General features: G+C 37.5%; 1 protein-coding gene across 1 annotated transcript in view; it reads left to right on the forward strand.

The window, feature by feature from the left end:
- The first annotated feature begins 506 nt into the window (after positions 1-506).
- Positions 507-21,495, forward strand: part of Hpgd (15-hydroxyprostaglandin dehydrogenase) — a 35,733-nt gene continuing 14,744 nt past the window's right edge. Inside the window, exons 1-4 of the mRNA XM_021653785.2 lie at positions 507-884; positions 1,100-1,223; positions 5,346-5,452; positions 20,000-20,096. Coding sequence (XP_021509460.1) covers positions 792-884; positions 1,100-1,223; positions 5,346-5,452; positions 20,000-20,096 — 421 coding nt within the window. The 5' untranslated portion in view covers positions 507-791. The remainder of the gene's footprint in view (positions 885-1,099; positions 1,224-5,345; positions 5,453-19,999; positions 20,097-21,495) is intronic.

The following is a 21,495-nucleotide window of genomic DNA, read 5'->3' on the forward strand; positions in this document are numbered from 1 at the left end:
TGGCTACAGCCAATTCGAGATGACACACAATTGACACTGATCTGAAACAGGAGCGCGGAGACGATTCCTGAAGCCCTAGTGCTGGACTATGATTCAGGTTTCTTGGGGTCGTGCCCAGTATTTGGACAAAACACCGGTCAATAAAGCATTATCGTTGCCCACCCCTATCCCACAGCAATATGTGTTTATGAGATGAAAGGTCATGCAAAAACTTTAATACACACACACACACACACACAGAGAGAGAGAGACAGAGACAGAGAGAGACAGAGACAGAGAGAGAGTAAGGAGAGAGAGAAAGAAACACAAATTGAGAGAGAAAAAAACCAAAATTTTGTTTTCCTTCGTTCCTTTGCTTTCTTAAAGTTTAATATTTGTTGACGGTGGGAGGAGAAATCTAAGTTCCTCAGCCTCTCCTCTGCTCTCCCATAGGATTAGCGTTCGAGTAGTTGAAGAAACTTTATTAGAAAGTTTTGCTTCCTTCGTTTCTGCCTTCCCTCTGCTAGTTCAGCAACTCCGCGCAGCCAAGAGGCTTGAGAGCAAATCCTGCTAGGGAATCTGCAACAGCTGAAAGCCTAGAAGGCAAAAGATCACCTCGCTCTGACCCTGGTGCTCAGGGGCAGGTGACACGACGACGGGATGACGATTTCCTAGGCGCTGGCTTGACAGTTTCATCCCCGCCCACTGGCAGGAGCTCCCAGGCCCGCTGCACGCGCGAGCAGGGGCCCATAAAAGCTGCAGCGGCGGCGAGACGCGGAGCTCGCCCACCACCCGCAGAGCTGCCACCCGCCATGCACGTGAACGGCAAAGTGGCCCTGGTGACCGGCGCGGCGCAGGGTATAGGCAAAGCTATCGTCGAGGCGCTGCTGCTCCGCGGCGCCAAGGTAAGTACTTCTCCGTCCACCCACACGCGGGAGCTCCCGGGGTGCCGAGCCCCAGGCTCGCGAGCTGACCTCCAACGCCGCTGGCAGAGAACCCGAACTTGGACTAGCACATTCTGAGATCTAAGACGGCAGCGGCTTGTTTATTCACTGCTTGTGCTTCTGAGGCTTGGTGGCGGGAACCGCGCACAGACCTGCTCCCTCTCCCTTGTTTGTAGGTGGCGTTGGTGGATTGGAACCTTGAGGCAAGTGTGAAGTGCAAAGCTGCCCTGGATGAACAGTTCGAACCTCAGAAGACTCTGTTCCTCCAGTGTGATGTGGCAGACCAGGAACAACTGAGAGGTAAGACTCGATCCATAGACTCTCGGGAACACGCTCTGAGCAAGCAGCAACCTGACTGCCAGGTAAGAGCACACAACGCTCGGAGCCAGCATCTCTCTCACGGGGGGGAAGCTGTGACTTTCTAGCTGCAATGTTCGGACTGTTACGTTTCCTTCTGCCAACCGAAAGGCCATAAAAACTAAGGGAAGGCAGAGCTGCCTAAGAAATCCTTTTATTTTAGTCACTTGGCAGCACATAATGTAATCAAGAGTCTGTTCGTAGACAGTGCTGCTACAGTAATTACTCACCGAGGGGACAGGCTGAGGAACTGTGGCAAGCAGCTCTGAGAGCCAATGACAATGACATGAGGCACGCCTTTCTCTTAAATGCTTTAGAGCACAAGTTCACGGATCACGGTCACAAGCAAGCCAAATGCTTTCAGCCACATATTTTCCCTGGGTTTTCCCCTCTAAGATGGCACTTAAAATAATAACTTTGTGATGTTAGAATGAAAGAAGAAGAAAAGGCTCTATCGCCTTTCCCCAATGTTTTCCTGTTTTTCTGCGATCTCTTAAAATAGACACAACTACTTGTGAAAAACCAGGAAGAATATTGGCGTCAGCAATACACACTGGCTGTATAGAGGGCTCAAAGGATTTCCATAAAGATAGTTTCCCAGGGGGAAACTGTAAAAATAATGGTGTTTCACAAGGTGTTATGCAAAGAAACAAAGTAAATTGGTAGGCACATTTTAAATCCAGAAGCCAAAAAACTTCCACCAGTTTCACTCTAGAGTATCTGTTAAAGGAATGCTAAGCTCCTAGGTTTCTCAAATCTTAGAGCAGCCTATGAATAAAATATGGACTGATCTGTTAGAAGACAGTGAATCTAAAGGTAAGTGTAAGTGAAATAAAGAGATTGTCTTTGAAATCTGAATGTGCTAACAGGCTGACAAGAGAGATAGCATAAATGAGTAGATCAGATCTTTAAGAACAGTCATAATGGAACTTCCTGTGTCAGAGGAGAGGGGTTTTTTTTAATTAAGTACATTTTAATATAAATTTTGAAAAGGACTTTGGGGATTATATTCTACAGGGGTCATTTAAAACTCAGTCAAAAGTAGAAGCTCACATCATGTAACACAGCAGGTAGAGGCAAAAGGATTGCTCATAGTTGGAGTTCACTATGGGCAACATATAAATTCCAGAAAACTTAGGCTAAACTGTGGAACAGTGTCTAAAAAAAAAAAAGTCCAAACTAACAGCTTAGAGTCTGTGCTTTGATGAGTGCACTCATCCCTGACCATATTCTAAATCCTCATCCTGGGTACAGATCTGAGCCTATCCACGCGGATACCATCTAAGTCCCAGAAGACTTAAGGGAGTAGAGTCTCAATTGTTCAGTCAGCCTGCAGGTTTTGACTGGGAGGTGTGTGACCACAAAGGGAGTGTACTGTGGAAAGGCATATGAAGAGTCAGAGTAGCCCAAGACCCTCAAAGGCTTGGAGCTTGGGGTCACTCTCTACTTCTGCTGAGATGGGAAGGCCTGTCACCAGTGTCCCTGTCATGTAAGTCTCTCAGCTTTGTCAGGTACCCCATTTAACCCAGTCTAGTGTAGCCTTTCTTTAATTTCAAATGTCATCAATGTATATACATATATAAATACATAATATATATTAATATATTTATTAATATATATATTGCTTTGCTGATTTTTTTAATACAAGCTCTTCCAACCTAATACTGCCTCATCTGAAACTTACAAGTTATCCTACTTCAGCCACCTGAGGGCTGGATAACCAGACTGTTTTGTTTACATTAGTTAATTATTTGAAGATGTTTGTGGTTTCTGTGTTTATTCTTGACACAAATTCTCACTCAGAATGTCACAGTGACCATGAACTCAAGATAATTCTGGCCTGAATGAGAGATGAGAGTCACAGAAGAGAGTTTTATTGGTGGCATATTAGGTTCAGAGACAGTCATATCAAGTCCCAGCATTCATGCTCCTGGAATAGGAACCATAATTGATATGGCTTCACACATGACATTTAATATAAGTTATTTTGCCAGTATCTAAAATGAGTTCCATGGCTGTGAACATATTCCATAGGCACAAGTAACTGTGAAGGAAAATGAGACACATAATAAATGTTCCAGAAGGCCTGTCAATCATAAGAAGCTCACATGTTCTTTAGAGGCCTACAGACATAAAAGGAGAGGCTGAAAGGGAGTCTCACAACTTCAGAACTTAATGTTGCGCACAACTTCTAAAAATGTTTAAATACACTGAATTAATAAAAATGCAGAGCTAAAACTGTCCTTGGAGACACAAAACAGCACAAAGTTCCAATGAGTTTTAAAGAGTATCATAGCCCTTAAGTGTCAGAAGAAGCTAAACATAAGTCACTTGACCTGAGATCTCAGTGAGATGGAGAAAGCAGAAAGCATAGGACACTTCATAAAAATCTAAGCAGTGGCAAACAAAAGGGAAGAAAATTAAAGGAAAATCAGACATATGTATTTAGTAACTTAAGTGAGCCTGTCCCTGTACAGGAATGAACATGAAACCTAGGTCAGAAGGGGTGGAAAACAGATTAACATTCCTGGACCTTTTCTGGAACCAATTTAAGACTTAAATTGTTTTAAAATTCTACCAAAAATTTAAAAAGTTATATATGTAGATTATATATATATAATATATGTATATATATATGTATATATATAAACTTGTGTTGTTGTTTTCCAACTTGGCCCAGTGAATGTAAAATAATAATTATTCAAAAACAACAACAACAACAAAAAACCTTTGATGATGCGCTTAACAACCAGCTTGCATGGTAATTGTCCACCCTAAACATATTTGATAGTTGTTACTATCTCTATGAATTTATTTGTCAAGATAAAATTTGGGCTGATCTGTCTATTTAAAGGAATGCATGTTTTCACTTTCAGGCCTGAGAATATATTTCTGCCACATGAAAGAATAAACACAATTGTCTACAGTCTAAAGCAATAGAAGTACAATGAATGTGACCACGGAACCTGTTAAATCTATAGAACTATATGAAAGGCTGCGTTAAGGAGTACAAATTTGCTAAGGTCATAAAGCCAACATTGAAAGGGCTATAGAGAGTTTACAAGATTTTTAATATGGTTAGACACTGCAATGAGTGAGATTCTTTCCCAGTTGAACACAGTTTTAATGAACAAAGCCATAATGACAGTGAGAGAAAAATGAAGTACTAAGCATGAAGGCAACATGAGCATGATGAAATCAACTGACTAAAAAGTGAGCTTTTATTTATTAGGACTTTTAATTATTAGCTTTTACTTATTCAAAAATTCCTGAAATATGATTATAATGGATTTAAACACATGAATACTTCAGTTTGTTTAATACTTTGTATATACAATATGGCTTATTAAAGGGGTAAATTTGAAGGGCTAAGGGCATAGCTCCTGTGTAGAGCACTTTTCTATAATGTGTAAGGCCCTGGATTTTGACCCTTGCTATGAACAAACACAAAGAATGTACAGTCTACACCAAAAAGTTTCAATAACTTCTTAAGAAGAGAAAGATACTAGCTGCCCAAACTGACCTCAAGAGACATCTTACTTTGGAATGGTCACTTCTCTAGTATTTATGCCATAAGCTTATTATAGAACTTTAATGTGAATTCAAGTCATCTAAGGATATGTTGAAGTGAGTTCCTGATTTACTAGGCATGCAATGGCTATATTGTTTTCTATCACTTAGGTAACTTCAGGTGATAAAACCGGTCTACAGACCACTGAGAACCAAACCATGAGCATAATTCTTACAATGTGGTCAAATTAGATGCAAAAGTCCACGCAAACCTGTTGGTGCAAGCCTCTGATTTCAGCTATGGAAGCTGAAGCATGAGGATCCCCATTGAGGACAATCTAGTGAGTCCTAGAGTCAACATAAAAGTAAAAAGAGGATAGAGCTCAGTGTTAGAGCACTCGCCTGGAATGAGTAAGGTCCAAAATTCAACCGCTAGTACAACAAGAAAATAGAATAAAATAATAACGTAAAACCAATATTTTTTTTCCTCTTAACAGAAAATGACTTAAATGCTTACCTGGAAAGTCAAAAATACCTGTCTCTTTTTTTTATTAGATACTTTTAGAAAAGTCGTAGACCATTTTGGAAGATTGGATATTTTGGTCAATAATGCAGGAGTGAACAATGAGAAAAACTGGGAACAGACTCTGCAAATTAATTTGGTAAGCTATATTAGGCTTATTTATTGTTTAAAACTATTTGGTATTATGTATTCTTTATACATGAAAGATTATTATTGCATCCATAGAACAACAATAATGGCCTTCAGTATAAAAAAAGTAAATGTTTTACAGAAACTTTCCAGTTTCATGAGGTCCCATTTATTGATTGTTGCTCTTAGAGCCTGTGCTGTTGGTGTTCTGTTCAGGAAGTTGTCTCCTGTGCCAATGAGTTCTAGGCTGTTCCCCACTTTTTTTTCCAATTGATTTAGGGTATCTGGTTTTATGTTGAGGTCCTTGATCCACTTTGACTTTAGTTTTGTGCAGGGTGATAAATATGGATCTATTTTCATTTTTCTGCATGTAGACATCCAGTTGGACCAGCACCATTTGTTGAAGATGCTGTCTTTTTTCCATTGAATGGATTTGGCTTCTTTGTCAAATATCGAGTATTCATAGGTGTGTGGATTTATTTCTGGGTCTTCTATGCGGTTCCATTGATCCTCCTTTCTGTTTCTATGCCAATACCATGCAGTTTTTATTACTGTTGCCCTGTAGTACAGCTTGAGATCAGGAATGGAGATACCTCCAGATGATCTGTTGTTGTACAGGATCGTTTTGGAGATTCTGGGTTTTTTGTTTCTCCATATGAAGCTGAGAATCTTTTTTTCAAGGTCTGTAAAGAATTGAGTTGGTATTTTGATGGGAATTGCATTGAATCTGTAGATTGCTTTTGGCAGTATGGCCATTTTCACAATGTTAATCCTACCAATCCATGAACATGGGAGATCTTTCCATCTTCTGATATCTTCTTCGATTTCTTTCTTCAGAGACTTGAAGTTTTTCTCAAACAGGTCTTTCACTTGCTTGGTTAGAGTCACACCAAGGTACTTTATGTTATTAGTGGCTATTGTGAAGGGTGTTGTTTCCCTAATTTCTTCCTCAGCCTTTTTGTCTTTGGTATATAGGAGGGCTTCTGATTTTTTTTTAGTTGATTTTGTATCCTGCCACTTTGCTGAAGGTGTTTATCAGCTGAAGGAGTTCTCTGGTTGAATTTTTGGGGTCGCTCATGTATAATATCAATACTGTCATCAAAACAAAACGACTGCCTACAGATTGGGAAAGAATCTTCACTAACCCTTTATCTGACAGAGGACTAATATCCAGTATATACAAAGAACTAAAGAAGCTGAAAAGCAGCAATCCAAGTAATCCAATTAAAAAATGGGGAACAGAGCTAAACAGATAATTCTCGACAGAGGAATATCGAATGGCAGAAAAACACTTAAAGAAATGCTCATCCTCATTAGCCATCAGAGAAATGCAAATCAAAACGACCCTGAGATATCACCTTACACCCATCAGAATGGCCAAGATGAAAAACTCAAGCGATAACACATGCTGGAGAGGTTGTGGAGAAAGGGGAACCCTCCTCCACTGCTGGTGGGAATGTAAACTGGCACAACCACTCTGGAAAGCTATCTGGCGCTTTCTAAGACAAATAGGAATAGTGCTTCCTCCAGACCCAGCTATACCACTGCTAGGTATATACCCAAAGTTTGTTCAAGTACACAAAAAGGACACTTGCTCAACCATGTTTATAGCAGCTCTATTTGTAATAGCCAGAATCTGGAAACAACCCAGATGTCCATCAACGGTGGAATGGGTACAGAAATTGTGGTATTTTTATACAATGGAATACTACTCAGCAATCAAAAAGGAGGAAATCATGAAATTTGCAGGCAAATGGTGGGATCTAGAAAAGATCATTCTGAGTGAAATATCCCAGAAGGAGAAAGACAAACATGGGATATACTCACTTATATAGACCTATAAGATATGATAAACATAATGAAATCTATACACCTAAAAAAGATAATCAATTGAGCGGACATGGGGTAAGATGATCAATCCTCGTTTAGAAAGACAGATGGGATGTGCATTGAACGTATGACAGGAGTCTACTGAGCGCATCTGAAAGACTCTAACTAGCAGTGTTTTCAAAGCAAAGACTCATGACCAAACCTTTGGCAGAGTACAGGGAATCATAAGAAAGAAGGGGAGTTAGTCTGATGGGGAAAGGATAGGAGCTCCACAAGGACCAAATATATCTGGGCACAGGGTCTTTTCTGAGACTGACATTCAACCAAGGACCATGTATGGACATAACCTAGAACCTCCACTCAGATGTAGCCTGTGGTAGCTCAGTAACCAATTGGTTTCCCAAAGTGAGGGGAACAGGGACTATTTCTAACAGGAACTCAATGACTGGCTCTTTGGTCTCCCCACCCCCGAAGGGAGGAGCAGTCCTGTTAGGCCACAGAGGAGGGCTTTGCAGCCAGTCCTAAAGATACCTGATAAAACAGGATCAGATGAATGGGGAGGAGGTCCCCCCTATCAGTGGACTTGGAAAGGGGCACGGTGGAGATGAGGGAGGGAGGGAGGGACTGGGAGGGAATGAGGGATCAGGACACGGCTGGGATACAGAGTTAATAAAATGTAACTGATAAAAAAAATAAAATAAAAATAAAAAAATAAAAAAAAGTAAATGTTACAGAAAGCTAGAAAGTAGCCCTTTCATGAATATGATGATATTTGATATTGGTAGTTATGAAAGTCTGTCTTAAAATATTAGAGAGGGATAAGAAAAAACACAGTTCATTGCATTCTCAACCTATAGACCAAAATGTCCTGCCATTGTTTTTTGTATGGCTTACAAGCTAAAAATTAGTTTTATATTATAAATGGTTAAAGAATTAATGACATGAAATACATAAATAAGTGAAAGTGGAATTTCAGTATCTATAAATATTTTTAACGTTTTATTAGAATACAACCCTGAAGTCATTGTTACATATTTCTTTTTAAATATGTCTTATTTATTTTCTTTTTCTTTTTTATTTTTTAAATATTAGTTACAGTTTATAAACTGTATATCCAGCTGTAGCCCCCTCCCTCATTCCCTCCCAATTTTGCCCTCCCTCCCTCATCTCCTCCCTGCCCCTTTCCGAGTCCACAGATAGGGGAGGTCTCCTCCCTTCCATCTGACCCTAGCTTATCAGGTTTCTCCAGGACTGGCTATGCAGGGAATCATATGAAAGACGGGGGAGTTAGTATGACCTGGAGAGGACAGGAGCTCCACATGGACCTATCTAAGCACAGGGGTCTTCTTTTATGAGACTGTATATCCAACCAAGGACCATGTTTGGATATACCCCTAGAACCCCTGCTCAGATGTAGCCCATGGTAGCTCAATATCCAAGTAGGTTCCCTACTAAGGGGAACAGAGACTACCTCTGACATGAACTCAGTGGCTGGCTCTTTGACCTCCCTACCCCACCCCCTCGAGGGAGGAGCAGCCTTGCTAGACCACAGAGGTGGTACGTATTTCTATGTCTTGTTTTTGCAATAATGGCAAGCCTGAATGTTGTGACAAAAACCTTATGACTTGTAATGCTTAAAATATTTACTGTCTGGTCCTTAACACGCTGAGATTGCTCAACCCTGACTCAACTTACTTATTTGAAAAAACAAGTCTTAAATTCTGGAAGTAGATAAGTAAACAAGGTTAAAGAGACAATTCAACTTTGTAGTTAGTAAGACATGTGCCCTGAAATTCAGTAATTGTGTGTGTGTGTGTGTGTGTGTGTGTATGATTTCCACAAGATGTGTAGATGAATTATCTCTGAAATAAATTATTAGATTATTAGTAAGTAAAATTTTAAAATTGAGTTTTCAGTTCATCTAATGTATCACAATTGGGTTGATTATAACATTTATGAATATCCTCAACATAACCGAGGTTTAATAAAGCCCAAACCTTTCTCCAGCATTTCAAGAAAACAAGAGCAAAAACAAAACATAAGGCATGTGTAGCTAAAACAAAATGTCAGATGGATTTTCTACGGGGCCACCGTGCTCTGGATCAAGTTATTTTTACAAATTTGCAAAGAAGCCGGTATCAAGTGCAACACACCCACTTCATGTGTGGGGACACAGAGTAGCGCTGCATGAGTGAACTCGTAGGGGATAATAAGCTTAAACACAGGAACTGCTTGGGACTGGGGAGATGACTTAGCAGTTCAGAGCACGTGCTGCTCTCATGGAGGACACAGGTTCAATTCTTAGAACCCAGGGACAGGTCACAAATGTCTATGTAACCCCAGTTCCAAGCACCCACCAACTCTCTTCTGTTCTGGGGTCTGAGCATGCCAGGCATGCGAATGGTTCCCATACATGAAGCAGGCAAATACTCATAAGAAAGAAAGCAAAATAAACAAGTCATCAAAATTAAGGTCTGGTTATAGCTTTCATTGTGGTTGTCTCAATGACCGAAACATACAATTTTAGTCAATAACTTTTTTGGCATAAGTTGGAGTTTTCAGGATTACTTACCTGGAAGTTGGTAGATGAAATAAGAATTGTATTCCCTCATGAAAGAGATCAATGTGTAAGCCTCGTTTGGATATGGGTACAAAGAGCTCCAAAAGTCTGACAGACTACCAAATTCTGTAATAAAGACTAAAAGGTGATATTTTATATTATAAACAGCTTCATGAATTTCTTTTTAGAAACTACATCCAGAGTTCTAAATTCATTATATTTAAAAATAACTGTCAAATTTACTTGTCAAATTTTCTTCAAACTTGTTTTATGATTGTAATTATAATATTATACATGTAAATACACAATTTCTTTGTGTATATGTGTGTGTGTTTGTGTTTGAGTAGAGGCCTAAGTCCTTTTATACATTTAAGATACCCATATAATTTCCATCTGCTCTAGGCTAAAAACATATTAAAATAAATGACATATTTTATGACCAGTAATTATACTTAATCTCTTGCAATATATTGCTTTATTTTGTTATATTCACATTCAATACACTTTTGGGTTTGTTTGTTTGTTTTTAAATGGTAATTTAATATTTGTGTCTTAAATGTTATACACTTATGGTTGTGTTCAGGTTTGTGTCAATTACACTTTGGCTTCATGTTTTATACATTTCTATCATCTAAACAAAAAGCATTCATGCATCAAACAACAAATGCCAGTTTGTTCACCTCCCTCAGTACTTCAGTTTGAACTCAAGGATTACAGCAATGATATTCAGAGCTTATGTTTCATCCTAATTTTTGGTACTTGGTTTTCCAAGTTTAATCTCTATTTGCTGCCTAGAGGATGTATGATTAAGCTTATAGTCCCAGATTTGAAATTAGTACCATGTCACCTTCTTTTGATTCGTATTTACCTAGGTCTCCTTTTCCACCCTTTTGAAAATGTAAATAACCTTTCAAGGTAAATAGGCCTTCTTCTGAAATTATACTGTGAGAGAGTAGGTTTTTAACCATACCTAGGAACAATCTTTCTTTTAATATTTGTATATTTAAGCCACTTACATTTATAATATATACTTTAAAGCTTTTATTTTTACTACTTTTCTATTTCTTTTATAAATTAATTGGATAACTGTAAATTTTTATGCTGTTAGGAACTCATTTAAAAGCATACTTCACTTGCTACTTGATAAAACCAAAACTTTGAATATACATCAACTTGAAAGTTGGAAGATATTAAGAGTATGTCCCTATAATTATGTCCCACTTTCCAATTGCACTTAAACAGAGGTCTTTATTTTTGCCTACATTCCTTATAAGAAACACAAACTGCATACAACTGGGTTTTTGCCGACATCATTGCTGATGTTCTTAATAGTTTCACCAGAAATACTATGAACATTATTATCAATAAATGTCACTTGAGAATAGACATCCTATTTTCAGTGAATAGTTATTGTGCTGTTTATCTGAGAAAACAGCGGTCATAAAGAATCCACAATACAAGTGTTAATGTAGAGAATATGAAACAGTGAAGCCATTGTCATAATGTGGAAGTTTTTGGATGATTCATCAGCCCAAAGACATATTTCTTTTAAAGCAAGTTGTTTAATGAAAAGCATATTTTAAGCTGTACATAAACTCTAGAGTGTCTGGGGAATTCAGTTATAACCCCTTCCTATACAACTTACCTTCCACATGGAAATTCAGCCAGCCTGAATTGTTCATGTGGCCTGTTAGCATAAGCTTTCATCTTGACTTCAGGTATTATCACCATGAGCTTAACTCATACAGAATTTAAAAATATGTTACCTCCCTTTCTACCTGCACATATGAGAAATACAAACTTCCTGGACCAACCCCTATTTCTCCAACTTGATTATCACTGCCAGTGTACTGCAAATATTTATTTGTGGTTTACATCCTTTTCTTTTAAACTTAATACTGGATGCATTTTTTTTTTTTTGCCTTGATCTTGGGCAGTTTCTCCCTTCTGAATGCTTCCCCCCTCAGCTCTCGTGTCAGAGAATAAACTCTGAGCTAGAGAACTTCACCACATATCTTTCGTTACTCTTCCTCCTTCTTGTTCTCACCCGACTTAGGACTGAGCTCAGGACTTATGTATACCAAACAGACATCATACCATTCGTCTGTACCACCATCCCCAATGTGTCCTCCGGAGAAATCCCGTACATCATATTTCCTCCATTCTCATAGAACTCTACAGTGCATAATTCCATTAGAAGAGGTTTTAGATGAATAATTTACGTGGAGAAAGATTAAGCTCTTTGAAGGCAGAAAAAATTTTTTTTTCTGTTCTTAAAGAATAGAAGTACAAAGAATATTTTAAGAATTAATTTGTGGCAGTGTTGATGCATCTCTGTGTTTTAGTACAATCTTTGGTGATTGGCCACACCATCACAGGTCCTTACACTACCATTACTTACCATGATTACTCCTTTCTTACTCTTCACCCTGCTGATCTCATCAGTCTTCCTACACAAGAAATGTAGCCAAGCGTCTTCAGGTCTACCATTCCACAAGCCATTTTTGAGCTTCTTCTTTTATAGTGTCATTTAGACGTGTCAATTTTAACCCTTCAGAGTGCAATAGGAACGTTCTAGATAGAACGAGTGTTGGCAAAATCACAAAAGATTCTGGAAATAGATCACTGGTAGGCTTGGCTTTGAATATTCATAGATCAATTCTATAATGTGATTATTTTAACATTTTTAAATTAAGTTTGTGAGTTTTTCCAAAGAGCCTGCACTAATGAACTTTCTTTTAGTTTTCACATTAATGTTTTTTTCTTTTGTTTGTTTGTTTATTTTTATTTATTACAATTTATTCACTTTGTAGCCCAGGTGTAGTCCCCTTTCTCATCTCCTCCCAATCCTGCCCTCCCTCCCTCTTCTCCTCCCATGCCCCTCCCCCAGTCCACTGATAGAGAAGGTCTTCTTTCCCTTCCATCTGAAACTATCTTATCAGGTCTTATCAGGACTGGCTGCATTGTCTTCTGCTGTGGCCTGGCAAGGCTGTTACCCCCTCAGGGTGGGGGGTTCAAAGAGCCCTCCATTGAGTTCATGTCAGAGACAGTCCCTGTTCTCCTTATTAGGGAGGCCACTGGGAAACTGAGCTGCCCTGGGCTACATCTGTGCAGGGGTGCTAGGTTATCTCCATGAATGTTCCTTGGTTGGAGTATCAGTCTCAGAAGAGATCCCTGTGCCCAGATTTTTTTTGGTTCTGTTGCTCTTCTCATGGAGCTCCTGTCACCTCCTGGTCTTTCAGTGTCCTTCAAGATTCCCTGCACTCTGCCCAAAGTTTGGCTATGAGTCTCAACATCTGCTCTGATACCCTGCAGGGGAAAGTCTTTCAGAGGCCCTCTGTGGTAGGCTCCTGTCCTGTTCCCTGTTTTCCCTTGCTTCTGATGTCTATACGGTTTGCCTTTCTGAATGAGGATTGAGCAACTTCCCTAGGGTCCTCCTTCTTGCTTAGCTTCTTTAGGTGTACAGATTTTAGTATGTTTACCCTATATTATATGTCTAATATCCACTTATAAGTGAGTATATACCATGTGTGTCTTTCTGCTTCTGGGATACCTCACTCAGGATGATCTTTTCTAGATCCCACCATTTGCTTGTAAGTTTCATGACTTGTTTTTAATTGTTATGAAGCATTAATAAACATAAATAGTTCATCTCTGTGCAGGTGAAATATGATTTAATTTAGATGTCTAATTAACATACATTGAATCCTTTAATATATTCAAATAAAAAACAAAATAGAAAGCTGTTGATGATTTTCTTTCTAGAAATGCAATTGGGTTTTTTTTTTTTTTTTTCAATCCCCTGGGGGGAAAAATTGTGCACATTTGGCTTAGTCAAAATTAAAGTTTAATGCTGGATTAGTCAAAACTAAAGTTTAACTCATGAACTCTTGCTTTATATCTCCGATCTTGAATTTCACAGTTTGTGACTGAAGTTAAACTCCCTGTCTCTAAGGTCCATTAGGCTTAAATAGATTATAATTTACATGACGAATACATCCCTGTGTTACTGCATAGACATTCAACAAACCATTTCCTTATTAGAGGCATGCTAAGGCAGAAGGATCCACGTCATATGAAGAGAGATGGTGCACAAATACATATTCATATGAAGTGATTCCTCTGCCTTAGTGTGCCTCTAACAAGGAAATGAATTGAGAAAATAAGTAGACCTTGTGAAGCTAAAAAAAAAAAAAATTAAACTTTGGAGAGAAGTTTATTATGGATTCATCAATGAGAGCTTACAAAAAAAGAGAAAAGCCATATTGTTTGAGTAAAGCCCACATGGAGGTCAGCCATACGGCAAACAGCAAATAAAAATTGTGGGTAGAGTAACATTAAAGAAAGAGTGAAAAATCCCAAAGTAACAGACAAAGAATACTAAACTCTAGCCAGCACCCAAGACAGAAAACTGGGAGAGAGAAAAGGGGTCCCAAGTAAGGGCTCAGAAACATGGGCAGACCCAAAAGAACCTCAAGGTGGCTCCTAGGAACTGTGCTTGGTGTAGGAATTCTGGAAGGGAAAAAAAAACTACCTTTTCTCATTAAGGTGCTAATTATTCCTCCTCTCTCTTTAGGTTGGCATAAAGAAACATTGTTTTAACATGTTTCCTTTTGTTGACTCCAAAGGATATGAATGACAAATGTAATAAGTAACTATTTGCTGTCACTGATACTCTAAAACAATGAAACTAGTAGTTGAACTCTACTTGGAAAATCATGAGTATCTAACAAAGTGGAAGAATAACGAGCAAGGAAAGACAAGGAAAGACAAAAAAAAACAACAACCTTAGACATGAAAAATTAAACAATGAAAGGGATTTCAGAGGAATATTCTTTGGGAACTGGTCTGGAGAAAATACAAGGAACCTAAAAGCAAAGCTTCATATTTTCAGAATATTTTCATTACAGCTTAGTGTAAGAACCATAAACTGTGAAGTAACTCAAGAGTAGAGGGAAATGAGATAAGGGAAGTGGAGACATGATAGATTGGGAATTTCAGTAGTGAGAAAAAATATGAGTATATGTCTTTCTGAGGGTGTATGTATGTGTGCCACATATGTGTGTTGTAGAAATATGTGATACTAAGAAGAGAAACAAACAATTAGGATATTACCACCTGCCTATTTATCTTTGTTACTAGAGAACTATTTCCAGTTCAAGGGAATTGAAAAGTGTAGGTGTAAGTTATAGAATACTAAAACTAGCAAAAAAAATTCTAACACTTGAAATAATTTATAATTACAGTTTTACTATTATGTGCAAAAGTTATCTCTTCACAACAAAATTGTTGAATGACTGTGTAATTTTGATCATTTTGTCGATAGCTAAAGAATTTTTCCCATTCAGAAAGAATTTCTCTTTTCTCTATTTGAAGTTAAAGAATTTGGAGTCAAAAACAGAATTTTAACTGTATTCATAATGCATCTTAAATAAGGCTACAGGCCCAATTTATATTATTTCATCTAGAAATGTTATATAATTTTATCTAGATGCTTGATTCAATGGTCTAGTAATAAGATATATAAGCATTGCTCAAAACTAAGAAATAATAACAAGAAATATTTCATTCTATTATTTTTCTACATTTTGTCATATTTGTCTGTGGTGCATGTGTGTGTGTATGAAATCTGGAACAAGGAAAATATCATTACAATAAAGAAGTGAAAATACCATTTATATACAACCCAAATATTAGGTATTAATTGATATTTCTTCCATCAACATTTTCACTTAAAAAGTTATTTAGTTCTGAAACTTAGATAGTTGAGAAAAAAATTTCCCTTGTCCTCCTCTACAGAAAATATGAAAATGAATCTTGCTTTTTAAAACTTTAAAACTAGGGAACTGGAAAGTTGGCTCAAAAGTTAAGAACATTGGCTACTCTTGCAGAGGATATGGGTTTGGTTCCCAGCACCACATAGCGGCTCACAACCCTATATAACTTCAGCTCTAGGCATCTGATGTCTTCCCCTGACCATCAAACGCACCAGGTACCCACATGGTGAATGTACATACGCACAGACAGACATTCCTACAAAATAAGTAAAATAAATACGTTTAACAAACTAAAATTAAAGCATATACTCTTGTACATTTCCTATCTTGCTACATTTTGAAGATTTTTGAAAATACAAAAGTAGAATGCCTACAAAGTTGTAAATATCAGAAGAAGAGTACGCACCAATGCATGTGAACTGGAACCCTGCTCAAGTATGCTGAAGAATTGGGCAGAAACTAACAACATAGCTGATTTCAGTAATTCCAACAATGTACATATTTGTTTCCTTCTTATATAATCCATTAGGGTTTTTTTGTTTGTTTGTTTGTTTGTTTCCTTTAAAGGGAAGCGATAATAAATTATTAATTCTCCAGCTTAACTAGAAATGTCTTAAAATGAATAAAATGTTCAGGTTATTTGTTGTTGTTCTAAAAATACTACCAGGAGCACTTGCTAAGAAAGGACTTTTTAAAGCAAAACAAGGCAAACACTTATAACTACTCTCAGTTTCAGACTCATGGCCTATTGACCATGTTCCATGCACTACTGTAAAGTGTAAATAAAGCAAGAATTAAGTTTTCAAAAGTAAATTTTTATTTTGTAAAACTTTGAGCTGAAAGGGAGAAAAGTAAGTTAGAAAAAAAGTAGAGTTTCCACAGAAGGAGGTGAGCTGACTATCAGAATGAAGCCAACAGTAGCGTTGAATAACATTAAGTAGTCGGTATGTTTAAAGACTATGTCCAACTTGGAGTAAATCTCCACTCAAACTAGAACTAGAAAAGAGTCATATGGTTTTCCCCAAACAGAAGGGCTCAGGATTATCTGACACAGATCAATACTGTCATCGCTAGTTTCTTTCACCTCATCCACCTGCCATCTTTTATGCTGGTTTCATCTTCATGGTGCTAATAGCATCACTGTGATTTACATTGACTTAACATTTGCCAAGAAATGTGAAGACAGGGTAGCCATTTCTTCAATCCTTCTTAAGCACAATAACCAAAAATTTTCACCAGATCATGCATGTTCTTAACCCCCACCTCCATCTGTCCCACTTCAGTTCTCACATAACCAGAACTGGGTCAATACTGGTTCACAAACATAGCACTGTAAATGATAATAGAATTTCTCTTACTGAATTGTATCAGTCAGTGTCGACAATAATTTTAGGGAGGTCACATTCTCTGGTGTGAGAATGCATGGAGAGATGCATACAGATGTAAAATACATATGCCTACATCCCAGTACAAAGGAAGATGAGGCAGGAAAATTGCCTTGAGTTCAGGATTAGCTTGGCCTACATAGTGAGTGCTAGGCCAACCTGGGTCATAGTGTTAAAAGCACAAAAGACCCTGGATAGGCAACCCAATCCTGAGAAAACAGAATGATTCTTGAGGTATCATAATACCTGATTTCAAGTTACTGTATGGAGTTATGATAACAAACAAAACAAAAACCTAACACAGAATGACACTAACACAGAACACATATAGAGCAGGAGAACAGAAGAGAAGGGAAGAGAAGAAAGGGGAAAACTCACATTTTTACCCTCTTAGCTGAAACTATGAAGTTTTACAGGGAGGCTAAAAACGTACACTGGAGAAAACAGCCTCTTCAACAAGCAGTGCTCAGAAAATTAGGTATATAGACCTGTAGAAGAATGAGGTTAGATCTCTGTCTCTCAGGCTGTACAAAAACAAACTCAAAATGTACCTGAAACCTTATAAAGAACTAAAACTCTGGAACTGTTAGAATAAAACACTGAGTAAATACTTTAAGATACACAAGAGCTATTTGAAAAGGACTCAAATCCTTAGGAAATAATAGTAATGACCGACAGACAGGATAGGTAATAGTCAAAATCTTCATAGCAAAACAAACACCCAAGTGAAGAGAGAGCCTACTGAATGGGGAAGAAACTCTTTCCTAATCATTAATCGAACGCGGCGGTGTTTCTCAACATGTTGGTCACAACCTCTCTGAGTATCAAACGATCCTTTCACAAGAGCCACATATCAGATATCAGGAATATAAAAAATTCCGGTTGTGAAATGGCAACAAAAAGCATTTTATGGCTGATAGTTATGACAACATGAGGAACTGCATTGAAGGGTTGCAGCCTTAGGAAGGTTGCAAACCATTGTTGAAATAGAAAATTAGTAACCAGAATATAAAACTCAAGAGGAAAAAAAAAAAACAATCACAAAGTAAAACAGAAAGCATAATCAATAAATGGCTAATGAAGTGAACAAATAATTCTTAAACAATGAAGTGGTTTTTATGGGATTCCTGAGGGTCTGAATGAGTGGCTCTCTGAGTCTATATCCATTTTTTGTGCCTTTTCTTGAGCTTTTTTCCTTCTGTTTGTTTTGTCCTATTTCAATATTAGTTGTTTTAGATGATATTGCTATATTACATATTATACTGTATTCTGTTAGAAGCCTGTTTTCTAATGAAAGACAGAAAGAGGTGGATCTGGATAGAAAAGGAGGTGGTGAGGAACTTGGAGAAACAGAGGAAGGGGAAACAGTAATCAGGATATATTATGTAAGGAAAAATCTGTTTTCAATAAAGCAATATATGTGCAGTAACAATGAATAAGAGACTGTGATTTAAAAAAAACACTATTGCTAGTATTTAATTACTGTATTGTACAGGTCAAATGCTTTAAAATGTACATCAAGTTTTAGAAGCACACATCCTGGTTAGCTGTAACATTCAACTCAGCCTAGAGTCCTTTGAGAGGAGAGCCTCAACTGAGGAACTGCCTAGAGCAAAGCAGCCTGTGGACATATCCGTGGGTGACTTTCTCGTTAATTGATGTAGACAGGTTCAGCCTACCATGGGATAGTTTATGCCTAGGCAGGTAGTCCTGAAAAAACAAAACAATGTTTGTGTATATATACATATATATATTGTTTTGTTTATATATATATATATATATATATATATATATATATATATATATAAACTAGCAGAATATAAGCCACATCCATGCACTTGAAGGAGAATCGGGAGGACATATAGAGTACGTAGAGGTATATGAAGAAAAGAGAAGGGAGAAATTTTGTAGTTTACTTATAATCTCAAAAACAAATAAAATAAAATAAAAGTGCATTCATTTAGTCAGGATGGAAATCATTATGTAGATTCCTCAAAACAGAACTACCCTAAAAGTAGAGCTAGCACATGGCCTATTCCTACTTCTAGCTGTATAGCCAAAGTGCTCTAAGTCAGCATAACACAAGATTATCTGCTACTACTTGTTTATTGCAGCATTATTCAAAATAGCCAGTTAACCTTCCTAGGTGCCCATCGACAGATGAATGAATAAAGAAAATGTAACATATAAATGCAATGGATTCAATCCAAAATAAGAAATTTATGTCCTTTGAGAAAAATACTCCAGGCTTAGAAAGAACATCACATGTTTTCTCTCATTTGGGAATCCTAGATTATCTGTAAAACTGCAAATATATATGGGAGAGTATTGTATGCACATACATACATGTGTATATACATACATATATATGACATGAACACATGAGGGTGTTAGGAGAGGAAGATTAGCAGAAGAGGAGAGAAGATAAAGGGGAAAGGATGAGGATGAAGATATTCAAAATACATCATATATTTAAGAGAAATTGCCATTACTGATTTATACCAATAAAAATAAAGCTTAAATTAGATTCAAAGAGCAAAACAGAATGAAAGCTATAATCAGCTTCATCTACTCTTCTGTAATGCAAGAACCTTGACAATTATACAGGGCAAGTGAATATAGACTGCTTGAGTATGAAAAAGACATTCTGAGAAAAAAAAAATTGTCTTCAGTATGTAGAAAAGAAGAAAAAATAAATAGAGTTATTACAGAGTGGTGGGAATTGAATCAAAGTAGAAAAGACTGGTAAAGTAAGCCTCTGTGATAAAAATCTCATTTTAGGCAACTAAGATAAGCAAAATTATGAAACTATGATAAGTTACACTAACATTAGGCAGGCGAAAAGCAAATCATGATCAATTAAAACTTTAACACATGCCAATCTCTCATTGATTATACTTGCAGATCTTCCTATGTGCCTGAGTTATCAATGTCTTTGGTATGTGGGCATATAATAAGAGTATGATAAAGCTGTATCACATTTTCTGCTTATGCTCCTGAATCAGGTTTCTGTTATCAGTGGAACCTACCTTGCTTTGGATTACATGAGTAAGCAAAATGGAGGTGAAGGTGGTGTCATCATCAACATGTCTTCTTTAGCAGGTAAGGACAATTCTTATTTCAACAGGAATTTTTCTAGTTCATAATTTGAACCACAAAAGTAAATCTGTCAAGAATAGGAATCATCAAGACTACATCAAATTGAATCTGATTTTTTAAATTATTTTTAGTTATTCTTTAGATTTTCTACAGAGTAAAGAAAGTTTTTAAAATATATGTTACTTCTTTTCAAAGTTTTTACCATGGTATTTAGTGTGTGTGTGTGTGTGTGTGTGTGTGCTTCCAGTTTCTATTTTGTAAAGATTATCTTAACACTTGCAAACAGTAACACATGTGAAATAACTTTTGACAAAGAAGTACTAGTGTGATATTTAAGCTATCTCTACTCCCTTGTGAATTTAGTAGGAGTGTGTAATTATAAAACAAGCATCTATACTAGTTGGTGGATGCTAAGCTGTTTAAACAAGTGTATTCAAACACACCCTACTTTCAAGATATAATAAGTTTAGATGGCACCTGGATATTATCAAGAGCAAGATAATTGTTCCTGTTCTATATGCAACAATTTGGAAAGTCTACCTGACGGGTCTGCACCTTTATTCTGGAGCTTCTGGAGCTGTTCTGCAAAAAGCAGACTCCTTTTTGCCCAGTGGGAAGAAAACAGGCACACAGAGGACACATTACCACTTTTCCGACCCCACCCCCACCCCACCCAAGCTTTGGCAGAGCTCTTTGTGCTCATGTGCCAGGACAGCATTTGACCTAGTGGTTCATCTAGCCACTTGAAATTTTGGAAAATATTTTCTAATTTTAAATGTAAGAGAAATGGTTTCAGTGAACAGTTGGAGACTAGAGAACTGAGTCTACACAAGCAACCCAAAAGTGTTTTTCAACCAGAGAAAAATGGTTTAAGACCAGCTAAACACTGTATTCTTCAGTAATAGCAAATGTTTGGAGCGACTTAGTCAAGTCACTATACTTTTAAAACTCTGGAAGGGCTGGATGTGTAGTCCCACACCTGTGACAGCAGAACTTGGGAAAGCTGAAGCAGGAAATCAGGAGGACTGAGAGCTGGAGGCCAGTTTAGCCAGCAGCAATGCCCCATCTTCAAACAAACAACAAACATTCTAGGGAAAAAAAATCCATCAAGGCTTCTAGAAGAGTGCAAGTGAACTCATAACATTTAATAAACCTGATCACTGTTGACGGCAAGTTAAACTATTCATGTAATAAAAATAGGAAGACCTTAAATTACCTGCTTGGTCTCAGTGTAGTTAAGTCAAGATAAGAATACACACACACACACACACACACACACACACACACACACAAACACACACACACCACTCTGCTGCCCATTCTGCCTCTACTAAGTATGTGGGAGTCAGGAATGGTCAGCAGTAGTATTTGAAAGTGTCTATGATTCAGGCAGTCCCTGAGT

The sequence above is a fragment of the Meriones unguiculatus genome, chromosome 4, assembly GCF_030254825.1.
Source record: "Meriones unguiculatus strain TT.TT164.6M chromosome 4, Bangor_MerUng_6.1, whole genome shotgun sequence".
NCBI lineage: Eukaryota > Metazoa > Chordata > Mammalia > Rodentia > Muridae > Meriones > Meriones unguiculatus.